This window comes from Bombina bombina, chromosome 6 (assembly GCF_027579735.1).
Source record: "Bombina bombina isolate aBomBom1 chromosome 6, aBomBom1.pri, whole genome shotgun sequence".
NCBI classification, from domain to species: domain Eukaryota; kingdom Metazoa; phylum Chordata; class Amphibia; order Anura; family Bombinatoridae; genus Bombina; species Bombina bombina.
Window position 1 is genome coordinate 692,538,136 of NC_069504.1, and position 17,554 is coordinate 692,555,689.

Consider the following 17,554-nt stretch of genomic DNA (forward strand, 5'->3'; position numbering starts at 1 on the left):
TGAGGTTGACTTTTTTTGTTAACCGCAACCTCATATCTCCGAATCTCCTCATGATCTGATCCTGGGTCCTCTGGACGTCACACACCAATCTAACCGCATTGGTGATAGACTCCCAGAGGGCCTTCTTAACAGGCGCATCTGTCAACCTCCTCTTGTTCCCAAACAGCTGGGGATAAAAGTCCTTGACGGCGTGGACCAGTGCAGCGCTCTCCTCCTTGGTGAACCTGGGAGCTGACATGCCTGCTGGGTTGTCTAAGAAATCCCGGTATATTATGATATATACTGCCTGCAGGCATTAGAGAACTGACAAAGATGGCAACGTGTAATGGACTTTTATATGGTGAAGTAAACATGAGATGCACCATGGGACAAGTTATCTGTACATCTGATTGGATAAAAGTTTGAAATATTGTTAGAATGTCTGTGAGACCATCCTGACTCAAGTTGTGTTTGTGTGATGAACTCTGATTGGCCGTTCCTTAATGTTTCATATCTTAGTAACTTCCTTACACATACCTCATGGTGGTGCTGTTACTTCATTTTTCATGTAGACTTATTTGTAACTCATGGGCCTGTCATGCGGATATGTGTGACGCAGATTTAATATCCGTGATCCGTTAAATATTAATGATTAAATTCTCTTTAACATCTAATACTGTCACATTATTAAATGTTGTAGACATTTCTCGGTTTAATAACGGTCTGTTTCTTTAATACAAATACACATTTAATATTGTATGTCTTTATTATTCATAAAATCCATTTATTGACTTATTGTGAAGTATTGATATTGCTCTATTAAATGTATTTCATAATGCACATTGATTGTGTGCTATTGCGTGACATTAGAGTCTAATGTTTAAAGATGCTAATCTGGTGTTTCAAGATGCGTTTCCCACGCAATATTTCTGAATGTTCAAATTCAGGTTATAAGGTCAGTAACTTGGATAATCTGTTTATAAATGTTAAACTACAGGTGTGTTTGTTATTAGTAAATAAACCTTGAGCTTGTATTTGTCTGAAGTGCTCATATATGTTATTGTGCAGTGGCGTCTTTATTTTTAAATAGACATTACAAACAAACAATTGTATCAAATGATCTGTAGAGATAGAAGATTGTTTAGACTTTAAAATGTAAATCAATTTATCTTAGTATTTAGATATCCTCAACAGAAGAAATTTAAATGCACATGGTTGAGACAATCACATAAGGCATCTCTGTGCATCCACCAATCTTCATCTACTGAGCCTATCTCGATATACTTTTCAAGCAAAGTATGTCAAGATAGGAAGAGAAGTAAATACACTATTTAAATCTCTTAAAGGGACACTGTCCAAACAAATTTAGCGTTGGTGATTCAGATTGAGCATGAAATGTTAATCAACGTTATAATTTAATCCGATTCTCAAATGTTAACAATTATCTTGTTATCTTTCTTTGCAAATCAATAATGATATTTGAGATTACGGACAATTGTTTCAAAAAACCTGGGTTGTCCTTGTTGATTGTTGGATAAATTAATCCACCACAAAAAACCAAGTTCAGTCCAGAGTACTGAAGCAAATAAATTATCTATTTTATGCATTATTTTTAAAGTAATGATAGCAACATCACAAGGAGCATTCATAATATGAGACAATTTTTAAAGTTGCTTAAAATAGAATACTCATTCAGAATGTATAAATCATTAATTTTTTAACTGTCTCCCTTTAAGTATATTTTTAGTTCATGTCCCTTTAAATAAACATTTCACAATAATGCTTGAAATATCAGAAACCTAGGCACCTTCCTTTTGATAAATTAGTATAACATATTAGTATATCAAATTTAGATTAACTTCTGGATTGTTTTACACACTGACTGAAATATATATTGTAAAGGAGGTATTTCGGAGTCTTCAGCTTAGAGGGACATTAAGCTATATATTATGTATGCATTTTGGATAAGATTATAATATTTGAACAACTTAATATGTTTTGGTATTCAATCATTAGATTGTAATTATATATATTTTTGGATTAAATACATATCTACATAGGCTATTTTGATGCTGATTGTTGGTTGCACATAGATACCTTATGTAATTGACTAAGATATGTGCATTGATGTTTTTTTTTCAAAGTATATTTAAAGACTGAATGTAATTCTATAGTACTTTCTAAATATGTTTAAATTCTTTTATGAATTATTTAAAAATCAATACACAATATACTTTGTGAATGTCCCTTTAAGGACAAAAACATTTGTAATGTTGATTTAACATTGTCAAAATAAACTAAAGGGGAATGAAAATTATATATAGATATGTGATGTCTAACCCAAGAGGTAATATTTTAAAAACTACATAATATTATTAACTATAGTTAAATGACTCCACTAGAAAATCAAATCGATTAACCTGCCATCCAATAACTAGCTTGTGAAAAATATCAAGTTAAATGACCTACCATTTATAAATGTAAAAATTAAAATAATTTAGCAAATAATGTTTTGAGATACCTAAGGAAGATACAAGATCTTATAAAATTAATTTTACATTCAACAACACTGTCACTTTAATGTAATTGAACCACTTCCCCTTCTTAAAAGTGAAAACAAATAATTTTTGAGAAATTGACTACATATTCGAAATTATTTTAACATCTAAGAATTTCAAAAGAAAAGCATCGATGGATCTCACTCCCCGATGAATGTTAAAAAAGATAGTTTAATGTAATATTCTCGGAATCAGTGGATTTTCCACAATTAATGCATTATTTGATCTTATTCATGTGCTTGTCAAATAGACAACTACCAGTCATGGGAGTCAAATTGTTTTTTATTGACAGATTATATGGATATTTATTATAATCTGTTCCAAAGAGTGTATTTAATACTAAAATGTTTATTATTACCATTTTAAAATTTAATAGTTTCTGAACCAAAAAGAAAAAAATATTCCTGGAAGTCATCAGATGCCAATCTGAAATGTAAAAATTTTTTTTTTAACAAAGTTAATACACACGTAGTCAAAGATTCATAAAATACATTTACAATCATCTTGTGTCTATGCTCTAACTTTGTTCAACATTTTTTAAAGATATTTATTAATTATATTTAAAAAAAAAAAAAAAAAAAAAACCCCATTATATTGTGTAATAAAATAAAAAAAAGAAAAATCTGATTTTCTAATTATACATAATAATGTATATCACATTTCAATAATATATATGTTGAACATAAATGTCATATTTCATGTCCATTCAAATACCTCTATATCAACTATAATATGTATTCCTTTTTCTGATTGTGATCCCTAAATATCTAATGATGAAATATGTATGACTAATGTATGTAAGCTACCAATAATCAACATTCTTCCTGTGATTCTTAACTAGCATGCATTGGTACACCAACCTGGATAATGCATTGTCTTTGAAAGTCAATTCAGGGGTAAACAGTTGATCTTCAATAGGTGTCTTATTCATCATTTCAAAAATAGAGGACTGAAATCCCATCTAAAAATTAGAAATTCATCTAAGTGTCTGATTGTGATCCCTAAATATCTAATTAAGAACTAAATATGACTAATGTATGTAAGCTACTAATATTCAACATTCTTCCTGTGATTCTTAACTAGCATGCATTGGTACACCAACCTGGATAATGCATGGTCTTTGAAAGTCAATTCAGGGGTAAAAAGTTGATCTTCAATAGGTGTCTTATTCATCATTTCAAAAAAAGAGGACTGTGAAATACCATCTAAAAATTTGAAAATCATCTAAGTGTCTCCAATAGGATGCCTCAACAGCCTTATTCTATCAAATAGTTGGCACTTACCATGTGAACATGTCTTTGTATGGTTTTCAAGGTCAGCAGTTTTGAAAGATAATGCCAGACATGATCCCATTGGTATACTTCAATTTCAATCTTGGCTTTTTCCACTGTCAGTCTGGGCAATCTTCACTGTCAGGCTTCTAATTCTTCCCTTTCAGTCTTTAGATTAAGTCAGCTCCCTAATGGCATAAAAAGTTTATTCAAAATTACTACAAGTGTGTGAATCATTTCTGTAGCCCTCTCCCACCCCCCATTTCATAAGAAATTTCTGTCACTAGCCTACTGTGTAGCATCTTGTGTTATGTTATATCAAGTGTGAAGATGAGTCATATTGAGCAGAACAAACCTCTAATGTGTGACATTGAACCATAGTCATGCTAGAGGATCCCTTTCTGAGTATTTACATTTTAAGTAATGTGTAAACTAAATACTAGTTTATAAAATGTATGCCATATGATGTATTTGTGTACAATTCATGCCAGCAACAGTCCAGACATTTATACTTACCAGCTGATGTCCTCTTTAAAAACCAGGTGGCAAAGACTCGCTACAGGACCCAATGGCCAGAGCATCACCTATATTAATAAATGAAACACATTTTTAGCATTTGATGAACAATCCTAACATGTTTGCACAATTCTCTACTTGTCATTTCCCTAGAGTTCACATCTATTGATAATACTCCAGTCTAACTTCTATTCTTTACCGTCTAAAGTTGCGGTTGATGATGTCTGCTCTGACATTGAGCCCCTCGTCTCGGAATGGCCCCTCTAGAACAGGATCATCCTCCTCATCTCTGAGGAGGTTTCTGTCCGGCCGGACGGCCTGCAGCATCCCAGCCCGCTGTGCAATATTATGCAGGACGCTACAGGCTACAACGATCTTAGCCACCTTCTTTGGGTTGTACTGGAGGGCTCCTCCCGACCTGTCCAGGCACCTGAACCTCATCTTCAGGAGCCCGAACATCCGTTCAACCACCGCCCTGGTTTTCTTATGAGCCCTATTGTAGCGCTCCTCAGACACATCAGTCGGGCTACGCAAGGGGGTAATGAGCCAAGGCCGGCTCATGTACCCAGAATCACCTATAAATTATGACCAGAACATAATTCTAACAGAATCCTCAAAATAGTATTTGTAGTACAATAAAAAGTTTTGTACACGATAATCCATTAATAAATGTTTATTTTAACTTTAAAATATCTAGTTAAATATTATTCTCTATCTTCCCATTTCAGCTAAGACATGCTACATATGCGTATTTCTCCTAAATCAAGCCTTGTGTAAAATGCTAACTACATGGTTACATTACATTCTCTATCTGAGCATTTAAGGTAAGACATGCTACATATCTGCATTGAACTAAAAGACATTTGCGGAAAGAGACAATGACATGGTTAAATTGCATTAGCTAATATCTTCCCATGTCAGCTAAGACATGCTACATATGCCTATTTCTCCTAAATCAAGCCTTGTGTAAAATGCTAACTACATGGTTACATTACATTCTCTATCTGAGCATTTAAGGTAAGACATGCTACATATCTGCATTGAACTAAAAGACATTTGCGGAAAGAGACAATGACTTGGTTAAATTGCATTAGCTAATATCTTCCCATTTCAGCTAAGACATGCTACATATGCGTATTTCTCCTAAATCAAGCCTTGTGTAAAATGCTAACTACATGGTTACATTACATTCTCTATCTGAGCATTTAAGGTAAGACATGCTACATATCTGCATTGAACTAAAAGACATTTGCTGAAAGAGACAATGACATGGTTAAATTGCATTAGCTAATATCTTCCCATTTCAGCTAAGACATGCTACATATGCGTATTTCTCCTAAATCAAGGCTTGTGTAAAATGCTAACTAAATGGTTACATTACATTCTCTATCTGAGCATTTAAGGTAAGACATGCTACATATCTGCATTGAACTAAAAGTAGACATTAGCGGGGGGAAAATATATGGTTAAATTGCATCCTATAGCTGAACATTACGCTAACATTTTAAAACTACAGTGGCAATTGTCAAACTAATTAACCATGTTGTGCACAAATACTCACCAACGAGATAACCAGGGGGCATTTGTCTTTCCTCAAACTGTCTCCACAGGGACGACAGAGAGAGGATGCGGGCATCATGACAAGCCCCTCCAAAATTCGCACACACATGCATAATCCTCATCTGTGCGTCACAAACATACTGCACGTTGAGGCTATGAAAATATTTGCGATTTCTGAAGGGCGAGTCATCAATTGGAGCACGCAGCGCAATGTGGGTACAATCTATGGCTCCCAAGACATTGGGCAATTGAGCAATATCAAAGAATTCCCGCTTCAGGCGCCTCCAATCACCATCATTCTGTGGGAATCCTATGTATTGCTTACTGATACGTACCATGGCGTCCAGAAAGTTATCAAACACCACAGAGAATGTACCTTGAGCCAGGCCATGCATGTACAGTTCTCCGGATTGAAAACTCCCGGTGGCCAGGACGTATAGACAGCTTAGCATCTTACTCATGGCGGGAACAGCAGTCCTTATTCTTATACGTGGCTCCAAATGAGGTTTAAGAAGATCGTAAAGGCCACTGAGCTGTTCGCGATCGAGCCGATACTTATCATAAACCTCAAAGTCGCTCATGTTTTCCAAGGTGGGTCTCACCCTGTAGACACGAGGACCTCGAACCAGATGACCCCTTCGTCTCAGTCTGAGCCCCCGAGGCTGCCTGATTCGACCAACAGCTAGGTCGCCAATAGCAGCACCAGCAGCGTCTACCATGTCATCGTCATCCATCTTTCAAAACAGCGTAACAAGGTAAGCACTTGATCTGATGTGGATCACAAGTGATGCATTGGCCATGTTGTTTGGGGGATTTATAGTACAATTAGTCCAATGGTAGTGAGTTTGTAATGATTGCTGATTGTATTCACCCGTTTGTATGTGAGCGGCGCGAATGCTTTCACAGTGGGCGTTTATTTGTTGTTTGCTGAAATGTTATTTTCAAACAATGAATCTCAATGTGAAAGTGTCAAATATCACACATACAGTGCATGTTTGTAATGTTTGTTCATATGAGTAATCAATATTTCTTAAACGCGATCTTATAGTAACAAGCACACGTCCAGGCTAACATGAATGAAAGTGCATAGTTGTGTATAATGTGCATCGAATGTGATCGATCAATGTTGCTGCAATATTGTTTGTAAACGATAAAGTAACAGCTGCCATCTGTAGTATTGTATATATAAGTGATTGCCGAGCTGTCAATATTGTATGCGTCCCTTTAAAATCGCAATAATAATTCCGAACTTCCCGTCTTCCATCTGTAGTATTGTATATATAAGTGATTGCTGAGCTGTCAATATTGTATGCGTCCCTTTAAAATCGCAATAATAATTCCGAACTTCCCGTCTGCCATCTGTAGTATTGTATATATAAGTGATTGCCGAGATGTCAATATTGTATGCGTACCATTCAAATGGCACTAATACTGAATAACTTCCGGCTGTCATCTGTAGTATTGTATATATAAGTGATTGCCGAGCTGTCAATACTGTATGCGTCCCTTTCAAATTGCAATAATAATTCCGAACTTCCCGTCTGCCATCTGTAGTATTGTATATATAAGTGATTGCCGAGCTGTCAATATTGTATGCGTCCCTTTCAAATCGCACTAATACTGAATAACTTCCGGCTGTCATCTGTAGTATTGTGTATATATAAGTGATTTCCGAGCTGTCAATATTGTATGCGTCCCTTTCAAATCGCACTAATACTGAATAACTTCCGGCTGTCATCTGTAGTATTGTATATATAAGTGATTGCCGAGATGTCAATATTGTATGCGTCCCATTCAAATGACACTAATACTGAAGAACTTCCGGCTGTCATCTGTAGTATTATATATATAAGTGATTTGCGATCTGACAATATTTATTAATTGTCCCATTGAAATCGCCTTAATAATGCTGTTCCAAACTGTTGTTTACGTATATGTTGTATTGTAGTATTGAGTTTTAAAGTTCCGAAAGGGGTGGTACAGTCGTGAATCTGTGATGTGTATGGTTGAAATCTTCTAATGACATCATGATATTATTAACCTGCCTATGTAGTTCTGAAATCCTCATTGTGTTGTTGTATTTGACTACATTGTTATTGTGTGCTGAATAAAATCTAAATGTGTGCTTTGTGGTTGCGTGATGGGTGATACGTGTTATGTACATGTACGTATATATTGTGATTGTGTCTCACATATGCTGACTTCTATATAGTGGTCTGGCATTGTTGTTCCTTCCCATAAAGTGACATCTGTAATCTGGTGTAATGATGTTCTTGTTGTACGTAATTCCTAATGGTTTCTGGTGATGGAATCATGATGTTAAAAGTACAGTAAAATCCATATGTTGTGTTTTGTGATTCCTCGAGAGAATGTAATGTGTTTTTCCCCCATCATTTGAATGCACATGTATGAGTGAATGTTAAAAGTAATGTATGTGCATCCATGACTGATCATGTGTTAAGCCTATGTAGATATGCTGTTGCTGCAAGCATATGAATTGAATAACTGAAATGCAATAATAAAGGTAAATGAGAAATGTTTCCCATTGTGTAGTGTTTGTGAATCCTGAAAAGTTGACATTATTTTTGTGTCCGTTTAAATGTAATATTTTTAAAACAAAAATGTTGTTACTAGTGATGTTGATTTGTAGTTGATGTAATATAAAAGACTGAAACAATTTAATGGTGTTGTGAATATTCAAACAGTAAAATCCATAAATCCACCATAGGGAAATAGTCATTTCTTGATCTATTTATCATAGCTGGGTCTAACGCATGAAATCATGTCTTTTCTAGCGCTGGTATTTGGAGTTTTTCTGTCTACGCTATTTGCGTGCGTTAGGGAAATGAGGGTTTCGCGTGCACGAGCACGTCTTCCCAATAGAAGTCAATGGAGGTTCTAAAATTTGTTCTTGTTTTTTTTCTAAGACTGGTTTTCCTCGTAAAGTGAATGACGTCATGAGCTTTTGTGAAAAAGTAACTAAATCGTGTTCTTTTTGTGATAAATAAATATTTTGTGTATGTCATGTGGTGTATATTGTTTGTATGCATCGATGAGTGTATGTTTGTGATAATGTTATTAGTTAGATGTAGGTATATGAGGGTCTTTTCCCGTGTGTCAATGTAAGTCAATGGGAAAATGGATTTGTGTTGTTTTTTTTCTAACACCCGAGATCTCGCAACTTTAATCCTTTGTATTTTGATGAAAAATTATTAAATCTGAAAAATAAATATAGTGTCGTGTTTGTATGAGTGTAAGTGTACTTTGTGTAATATTTGTTTTGTGATTCGTGGATCTTTTTTTTTGTCGGTATATGTTTACTACTGGTTCTGAGGTGTCGGTAGAAATTTGAGCGTTAGGTGATTTTTGAGTGTCGGTAACTGAACTCTAAATACCGGAGTCCGTAAGAAACCCGCGTTAGGAGCCTCTAACGCTGGTTTTCATGGCTAACGCCGAACTCCAAATCTAGGCCTTAGGGTTTATTTTACAGGTAAGTATTTAGTTTTAAATAGGAATTATTTATTTAATGATAGTGTAGTGTTAGGTGTAATTGTAACTTAGGTTAGTTTTTATTTTACAGGTAAATTTCTCTTTATTTTAGCTAGGTAAGCTATTAAATAGTTAATAACTATTTAATAGCTATTGTAAATAAGTTTAAATAAATTGAAAGTTACCTGTAAAATAAAAAAAAATCCTAAGATAGCTACAATATAATTATTATTTATATTGTAGCTATATTAGGGTTTATTTTAAAGGTAAATATTTATTTTTCTTTAGTAGTAAATCTGAGGAATCTCATAATCACATCTCTGGGTGGGGCGGGAGGCTTGGATGGAGGTCTTAGCGCTCTATGGATCCGCTCAATTTCATCATTTTGTAGTGGAGGAGATCTAGGGTTTAGATGGTTAAACAGATCCTTGACATAAGATTTTAGCAGCTCCGAGGAGACATCTTCAGGTATACCTCTGATCCTGAGGTTGTTCCGTCTGCCACGGTTGTCAAGATCTTCGAGTTTCTCCTGTAAAGCCTGTACCATAGAGTCTTGTATTGAGAGTTGTTGGGTGTTAGTGCTAACCATGGAATTGAGCGCCTCCTGGCCCTCTTCTATGTAGTCAAGCCTGGAGCTCATATCATTTAAGTCCTTCTTTAAGTCCCTCATTTCGCCCTTTATAAAGGATTTCAGTGATTCGAAATCTGATTTGGAGGGGAGATCTGATATTTGCGATGGTAGGGTCAGTAGAGATTTATATTGCAAGGGTACATGTTCTGTCTGCATCTCTGTGGAAAGTTGGTCTTGCGATAGAGGTGATTCTGTGTGACTGGAATCAGATGGCTGGAAAAAGGCAGACACTGACGGTGTAGATGTTATTGGCTTATTGCTCTTATCTGGTTTAGGCCCTTTGCGTTGTGACATCCTGCACTATTCAATGCGATCAGTTCAAAGTCCCCAGGGTCACACGCCACTCTTAAAAAGCTGAATAAGACAGTCCCGTTCCGGTTTTTATTATCCCCTGTACTTTAAGATATAGGCAGTCTCTGTGTAGAGCAATGTATCTCCTTTTCTTTTTATATCAGGGGCTACCAGGCCTCAGGAAATAAGGCTGCTTTTGAATTAGAGCTTAACCATCTGCGATCAGCAGGTAGATTTTAGCAGCTCCGAGGAGACATCTTCAGGTATACCTCTGATCCTGAGGTTGTTCCGTCTCCCACGGTTGTCAAGATCTTCGAGTTTCTCCTGTAAAGCCTGTACCATAGAGTCTTGTATTGAGAGTTGTTGGGTGTTAGTGCTAACCATGGAATTGAGCGCCTCCTGGCCCTCTTCTATGTAGTCAAGCCTGGAGCTCATATCATTTAAGTCCTTCTTTAAGTCCCTCATTTCGCCCTTTATAAAGGATTTCAGTGATTCGAAATCTGATTTGGAGGGGAGATCTGCTATTTGCGATGGTAGGGTCAGTAGAGATTTATATTGCAAGGGTACATGTTCTGTCTGCATCTCTGTGGAAAGTTGGTCTTGCGATAGAGGTGATTCTGTGTGACTGGAATCAGATGGCTGGAAAAAGGCAGACACTGACGGTGTAGATGTTATTGGCTTATTGCTCTTATCTGGTTTAGGCCCTTTGCGTTGTGACATCCTGCACTATTCAATGCGATCAGTTCAAAGTCCCCAGGGTCACACGCCACTCTTAAAAAGCTGAATAAGACAGTCCCGTTCCGGTTTTTATTATCCCTTGTACTTTAAGATATAGGCAGTCTCTGTGTAGAGCAATGTATCTCCTTTTCTTTTTATATCAGGGGCTACCAGGCCTCAGGAAATAAGGCTGCTTTTGAATTAGAGCTTAACCATCTGCGATCAGCAGGTAGATTAGCAGCCGCAGTCAGTCAGCGCAGGACTATCCTGATTCTTGGGGGTTTAACCTCTGAGGGGGCAATTAGTTTCAAAGGCAATGCAAAAGAAATCAGGCCACTGTGAGAGTGCCACCCCTGTGTAGAATTTCAAAGATAGAAGGTTTCTCCAGCACTTGGTGACATACAGGGCCTGTAAGTATAATGTCTATTAGCCTGTGGCTTACGGTAAACCTCACGGGTGTTCTCACCTCAGCGGGGCTCCTGTCACATCGAGCCTTCCAGATCACTGGTGCGCAGCGTGAATGCAGCAGGGCCTAATCATCAGCGGGCTCTTGTAGGTTCTGGTAATCGTACCTCTCTGACCCTCTCAGTCCGTCTCGCGATTTCTGAGACCGGAGACCTGTGCGTGTGTGCTACGAGAGGAGGTTGTGTGATCTCGGTCGAGAGGAGCCCCGGGGGTTATGAGCGTGATGAGGCCGGTCCAAGATGGTGACCGGGCTTTTGTAGCAGGTTAGGTCTCTTTCTATGTGGGTGAGGAAAGAGGAGGGAACGGGGCAAAATAAGGGATCCGGGATGCTCCCTAACACGAGAGTGCAGTTAGAGGGTCAATTATATACATGTTAGGGTCCCCACAAAGACAGCTCCTGTTAAATGAGCCGCAACAGCTCCGGAGCTTCACAGAAAAGCGGCCATGTTCCAGCACGGCTCGGCTCCGCGTCCGGTAAGTATTTATTTTCAAATAGGATTAACTTAGTTAATAAGAGAAATATTATTTAGATTTATTTAATTAATATTTAAGTTAGGGGGGTTTTAGGGTTAGTGTTAGACTTAGGTTTAGGGGTTAATAATTTTATTACAGTGGCGGCGGTGTAGTGGGGGGCAGGATAGGGGTTAATAAATGTATTATAGATGTAGGGGGGCAGATTCGGGGTTAATAAATTTAATATAAGTTGCGGCGGGGTCCTGGAGCGGCAGTTTAGGGGTTAAACTATTTATTTAGTTGCGGCGAGGTGCGGGATCTGCAGGATAGGGGTTAATAACTTTATTATAGAGGGCGGCGGTATGGGGGGGCAGGATAGGGGTTAATAGGTATCATGTTGGTTAGCGGCGGGGTCTGGGAACGGCGGTTTAGGGGTTAATATGTATAGAGTAGCTTGCGGTGGGCTCCGGGAGCGGCGGTTTAGGGGGTAATAACTTTATTTAGTTGCGGCGGTGTAGGGGGGACAGATTAGGGGTGTTTAGACTCGGGGTACATGTTAGGGTGTTAGGTGCAGACATCTCCCATAGAAATCAATGGGATATCTGGCAGCAGCAAACTTGTACTTTCGCTATGGTCAGACTCCCATTGATTCCTATGGGATCCGCCACATCCAGGGCGGCGGATTGAAAACCAGGTACGCTGGGCCGGAAAATTGCCGAGCGTACCTGCTAGTTTTTTGATAACTAGCAAAAGTAGTCAGATTGGAACATCTGTAGTGACGTAAGCATCAATCTGTGTCGGACTGAGTCCGGAGGATCGAAGCTTACGTTACAAAATTCTACTTTTGTCGGTCTCTAGCCTTTGATAACTAAGGCAAATCAGCCTTGCCACAAATACGCTGCGGAATTCCAGCGTATTTGAGGTTGAAGGCTTGATAACTACCCCCCAATATATTTAGGAATATAGGAGGGTAATCCACCTAAGCAACGAGCAAATAATCAAGCAATGAGTGATGGGAATTGCTTGTTTAAATAGGCAGATAGAGTTGAAGTTTTACTTAAAGCAACAGGTTGTGGTAATAAATTAGAGGTATGGATGAGAACATGACAGCACGTCTTGCACCTACTATCCTGTCTATTAGATCACTGCTCTTCCCCATTTTTGCTGCAGTTTAAACGCTTAACTGATAATAGGAAGGTTGTTCTTCTGTATTTATATCAAAACTGTGGCCATGTGATGTGCAACATAGTGGAATGAACCATTTGTGTGCACAGCAGCGCTGTATCTAATAAAGTGGCCGCACAGAGTATATGTGTCAGGATCTCCCTGGATCTCTCCATCTCCACCTGGCCCTTTAAGTAGGATAGCTCCTACACTATAAATTAGCTCCTCCTTCCCTTACTCATTGTTGGATTATTGTGCTCTTTGCAGTCTGCAAGTGAGTTCTCCTTCCTAACCACTGAGCCACCCCAGGAGCAAGCATTACCACTGTTTTCCTACTACCTTCTACGCTGCCTCCAGCATACTACAGCCTCGGTATTCTCCACAGACAACTCCGGAGCGAGACGTACAAGCCGGTGAAGTCATCATCCACGGCCATCCAGCTCCCAGCTTGTTCGCAACACTCTGACCGCTCTACCCTCTCCAGCCAGCCTGTTTGTTCAGCATGTGCTTACCATCCAATACCCTCCGGCACATCATCAGGTTGTACTACTTGTGGCTTACATTTACAATTGTACTCTGTTGCCATAGACTGTTACGTACTATTAAGGCATACAAACTTGTCACTGTAGTACTGTTTCCTCTCATGTAATATATGTGCTGAAAGTCTCTTTCTGCTCATTATGTCTCCTACTCACCTGTACACTTAATAGTTATAAGTCTATGTGCTGTAACCAGCCTTCTCTCAAAAATATACAGTGTCGGATATCATGCACCCAGTTGCCTATTTTTCTAGGGTTATGTCTCAAGCTGAGAGGAACTACCCAGTAGGGGAAAAAAGAACTCCTAGCCATCAAGTCTTCCTTCGATCAATGGCAGGACTTATTAGAAGGTGCCACTCATCCAATAATAGCGGATCATAAAAACCTCCAATTAAGTTGGAGCTTATACTTCTCCCGTTTCGACTTTGTGATTACTTATCACCCTTGAAAACGGAACGGAAAAGCGGATGCCCTCTCCAGAAAAGATCCAGTACCACCTGTATACAATAAACCCACTACTGTTATCCAGAGGGAGAATTTCCTGGGCATCCTAGCCCAAACTCAGGTAGAATTTAAGATCAAGCAAACTCAAGATCCCTCTACACCCATGCACCTGCTACAACGGAACCAGGATGGAATGTTATATCACAACTCCAAGCTCTATATCCCTCACAACTTGAGACCTGAAATTGTGAAATCAACTCATGAGTCTCCATTAGTTGGACATATGGGTTACTGAAAAACTTTAGAGATTCTTCAACGTAGGTTTTGGTGGCCCTCCATGACATCTTATGTCAAGACGTTCGTGTCACAGTGTACAGTCTGTTCCACATCCAAACCTGTCCATCAATGTCCTGTTGGACTGCTGCAGCCATATCCAGTAACTAAGACTCCATGGACAGATGTATCCATGGATTTCATAGTAGACCTCCCAAAATCTTCTCCGTACACAGGTATACTCGTAGTAGTTGATATGTTTTCTAAAATGGCTCATTTCGTACCTGTTCCAAAAATTCCCACAGCTGAGCAAACAGCTGACATTTTCATCAGAGAGATTGTACGCCTGCATGGATTACCAGCGTCGGTTCTTAGCGATAGAGGGTCGCAATTCACCTCTAGGTTTTGGATGCAACTTTGTACAGCATTACACATGACACAGAAACTTAGCACATCTTTCCATCCGCAGACTAACGGACAAACGGAGAGGATGAATCAGTGGATAGAGCAATACTTACGATGCTATTGCTCACACCAGCTGGAGACCTGGGCTACTTACCTACCTCTGGCAGAATTTGCCTGCAACAACACAAATAGACTACTACCCACGTATCGAGAGTTCCTGTCCAAAGGTTAACGATCTTGTGAATGATATCACACATAACTTTTCCATTATCCAAAAAAAACAATATTCAACATGCCCAATCTACTTATAAAAAGTACTATGACCTCAGACATAGACCTCAACCGTCTTACCTCATAGGACAAAAGGTCTGGTTGTCCACTAAGAACATGAAACTGCAGACACCTTCTAGGAAACTCAGTAAATTGTTCATAGGACCATTCCCTATCATTGCACTGCCCAATCCTGTCACGGTCACCTTACAGTTACCCAGTACTTGTAAACTACATCCAACTTTCCATGTTTCACTTGTCAAACCTTGTCACACCAACCTTCCAACTCTCACAACTTTCCCAGTAACCTCATACCCTGACGACCAATTTGAGGTTCAAGCAGTAATGAACTCCCGACGTCGCCATGGCACCCTCGAATATTTGGTGCATTGGAAGGGTTACAATCATGCTGAAGATTCCTGGGAAACAGCTTCAAATCTGAATGCTCCGAGATTAGTCTCTATCTTCCATAGACAGAACCCTGACAGACCATCTCCTTGACCCTCGCAGTGGGTCTTCTGGATATGGGCACTATGTCAGGATCTCCCTGGATCTCTCCATCTCCACCTGGCCCTTTAAGTGGGATAGCTCCTACACTATAAGTTAGCTCCTTCTTCCCTTACTCATTGTTGGAGTATTGTGCTCTTTGCAGTCTGACTACTTCTATCAGCTGCAAGTGAGTTCTCCTTCCTAACCACTGAGCCACCCCAGGAGCAAGCATTACCGCTGTTTTCCTACTACCTTCTACGCTGCCTCCAGCATACTACAGCCTCGGTATTCTCCACAGACAACTCCGGAGCGAGACATACAAGCCGGTGACATAATCATCTAAAGGCCATCCGGCTCCCGGCTTGTTCGCAAAACTCTGACCGCTCTACCCTCTCCAGTCAGCCTGTTTGTTCAGCATGTGCTTACCATCCAGTACCCTCCGGCACATCATCAGGTTGTATTACTTGTGGCTTACATTTACAATTGTAATCTGTTGCCATAGACTGTTACGTACTATTAAGGCATACAAACTTGTCACTGGAGTACTGTTTCCTCTCATGTTATATCTACTGAAAGTCTCTTTCTGCTCATTATGTATCCTACTCACCTGTACACTTAATAGTTATAAGTATGTGTGCTGTAACCAGCCTTCTCATTTGTATGCTTAACAATTGCACCTCTTCTTCAGTTTGTAATTGCTCAGTAGCAGTGTTTACCATTTAGTGAAATTCTAGTAACACCGGTGTGTTTGACTTTTTTGCTGTTAACGGTGGCTAGATTATGCCAGCAGGGCAACTTCCACTAAAGTCTTTAGTTGTTGCCCTTGCTGTTACACACACACAATACGTTGTAGGTTGTCTATATAATACACTCACATCTAATGCATATTAGATGCATGACAATATGCTTCAGGTTTACCTTTATATATAATTGATAAATTATATTTCTCAGTTATATTTTAATACAAATGAAGAAAGTATAAGAACCTAAACTGGGTTCATGTAGCTTATTCATGGATAACATTAGGTCAGGTCTACTGTAGTAATGGTTGAAACAACATATTTAAGGGAAACCTGTGGTCTAAAGATAGATGATGCATAAAGTAGAATGGTGCTTGAGGGAATTGGGGTCCAGAAAGCAAATAAGGTTTCTGATGCATAATTTAAAGCCAAAAAGTCAACATTTATGCTGTAGAGTAATGCAGTAATAAAATTATGCAAAGAGATACATTCTGCTTGTCAACGATGACAGCTTTTTGATGTTCTACAAAATGTTCAGATATTCTCTTTATTGTCATTTAGAAAAAAATCAATATTATCACTTCACTTCAAATTATCAAGGTGACTAAAAGAGTGTTCACCAACTAATATGGCTTTGCTCTTTCTGCATCTTGTCATTCTACTCGCTTAGCTAAGACACCTTTGTACATTATATTATTTTTATGTGAAAAAATGTCCCACTAAACTCAGAATAGTTCATGTAGCTATTTTTAATTTAGTGAAGAGAATCAGAAAGAAGAAAACTGGATTTTCAATAACAAGTAACTATTTTCATACATTATATTATTATTATTATTTTTTTTTTAAATCTTAAGCATACGTTATTGATTAGTTTTGATTTTCTAGAGTAGGTCCATATTCTTGCATGACAAAACTCAATACATGTGTACTAATCAGTGTATCTTCATTTTAGATGCAGCATTTTTAATCATTGATACAACATCATTAAAAGATGCTCAGAAAGGAGAATGTTTGAAACTGATGGAGTTTAACGCCCAAATACAGGATACAGCGTACAAATGGTTTGTGACTCAAGACAAGAAGGTTTACGCAAAAGCATTGCACAAGTCAGCCATGAAAAATAGAGGTACGTTTGATGAATTAATTTTATTTGCAATAAAGTCAGTTAGTTTAACAAGTTAATTCTTCTTACAGTGACCCATAAAGTGTGCTACTAAAATGCAATCAATATTTCAGATTAATTTCCCAAGCACAATTCAGGGGTCTCACTCTTATGCAACCCCTCACAACAAACCCTCCT

At 38.4% G+C, this 17,554-nt stretch overlaps 1 protein-coding gene across 1 annotated transcript in view; it reads left to right on the plus strand.

Annotated features, from left to right (window-relative positions):
* The window catches only part of LOC128663454 (uncharacterized), a 552,883-nt gene that overhangs the window by 366,132 nt on the left and 169,197 nt on the right, over window positions 1-17,554 (plus strand). The window contains exon 5 of the mRNA XM_053717787.1: window positions 17,207-17,380. Within this exon, the coding sequence (XP_053573762.1) occupies window positions 17,207-17,380 (174 nt within the window). The remainder of the gene's footprint in view (window positions 1-17,206; window positions 17,381-17,554) is intronic.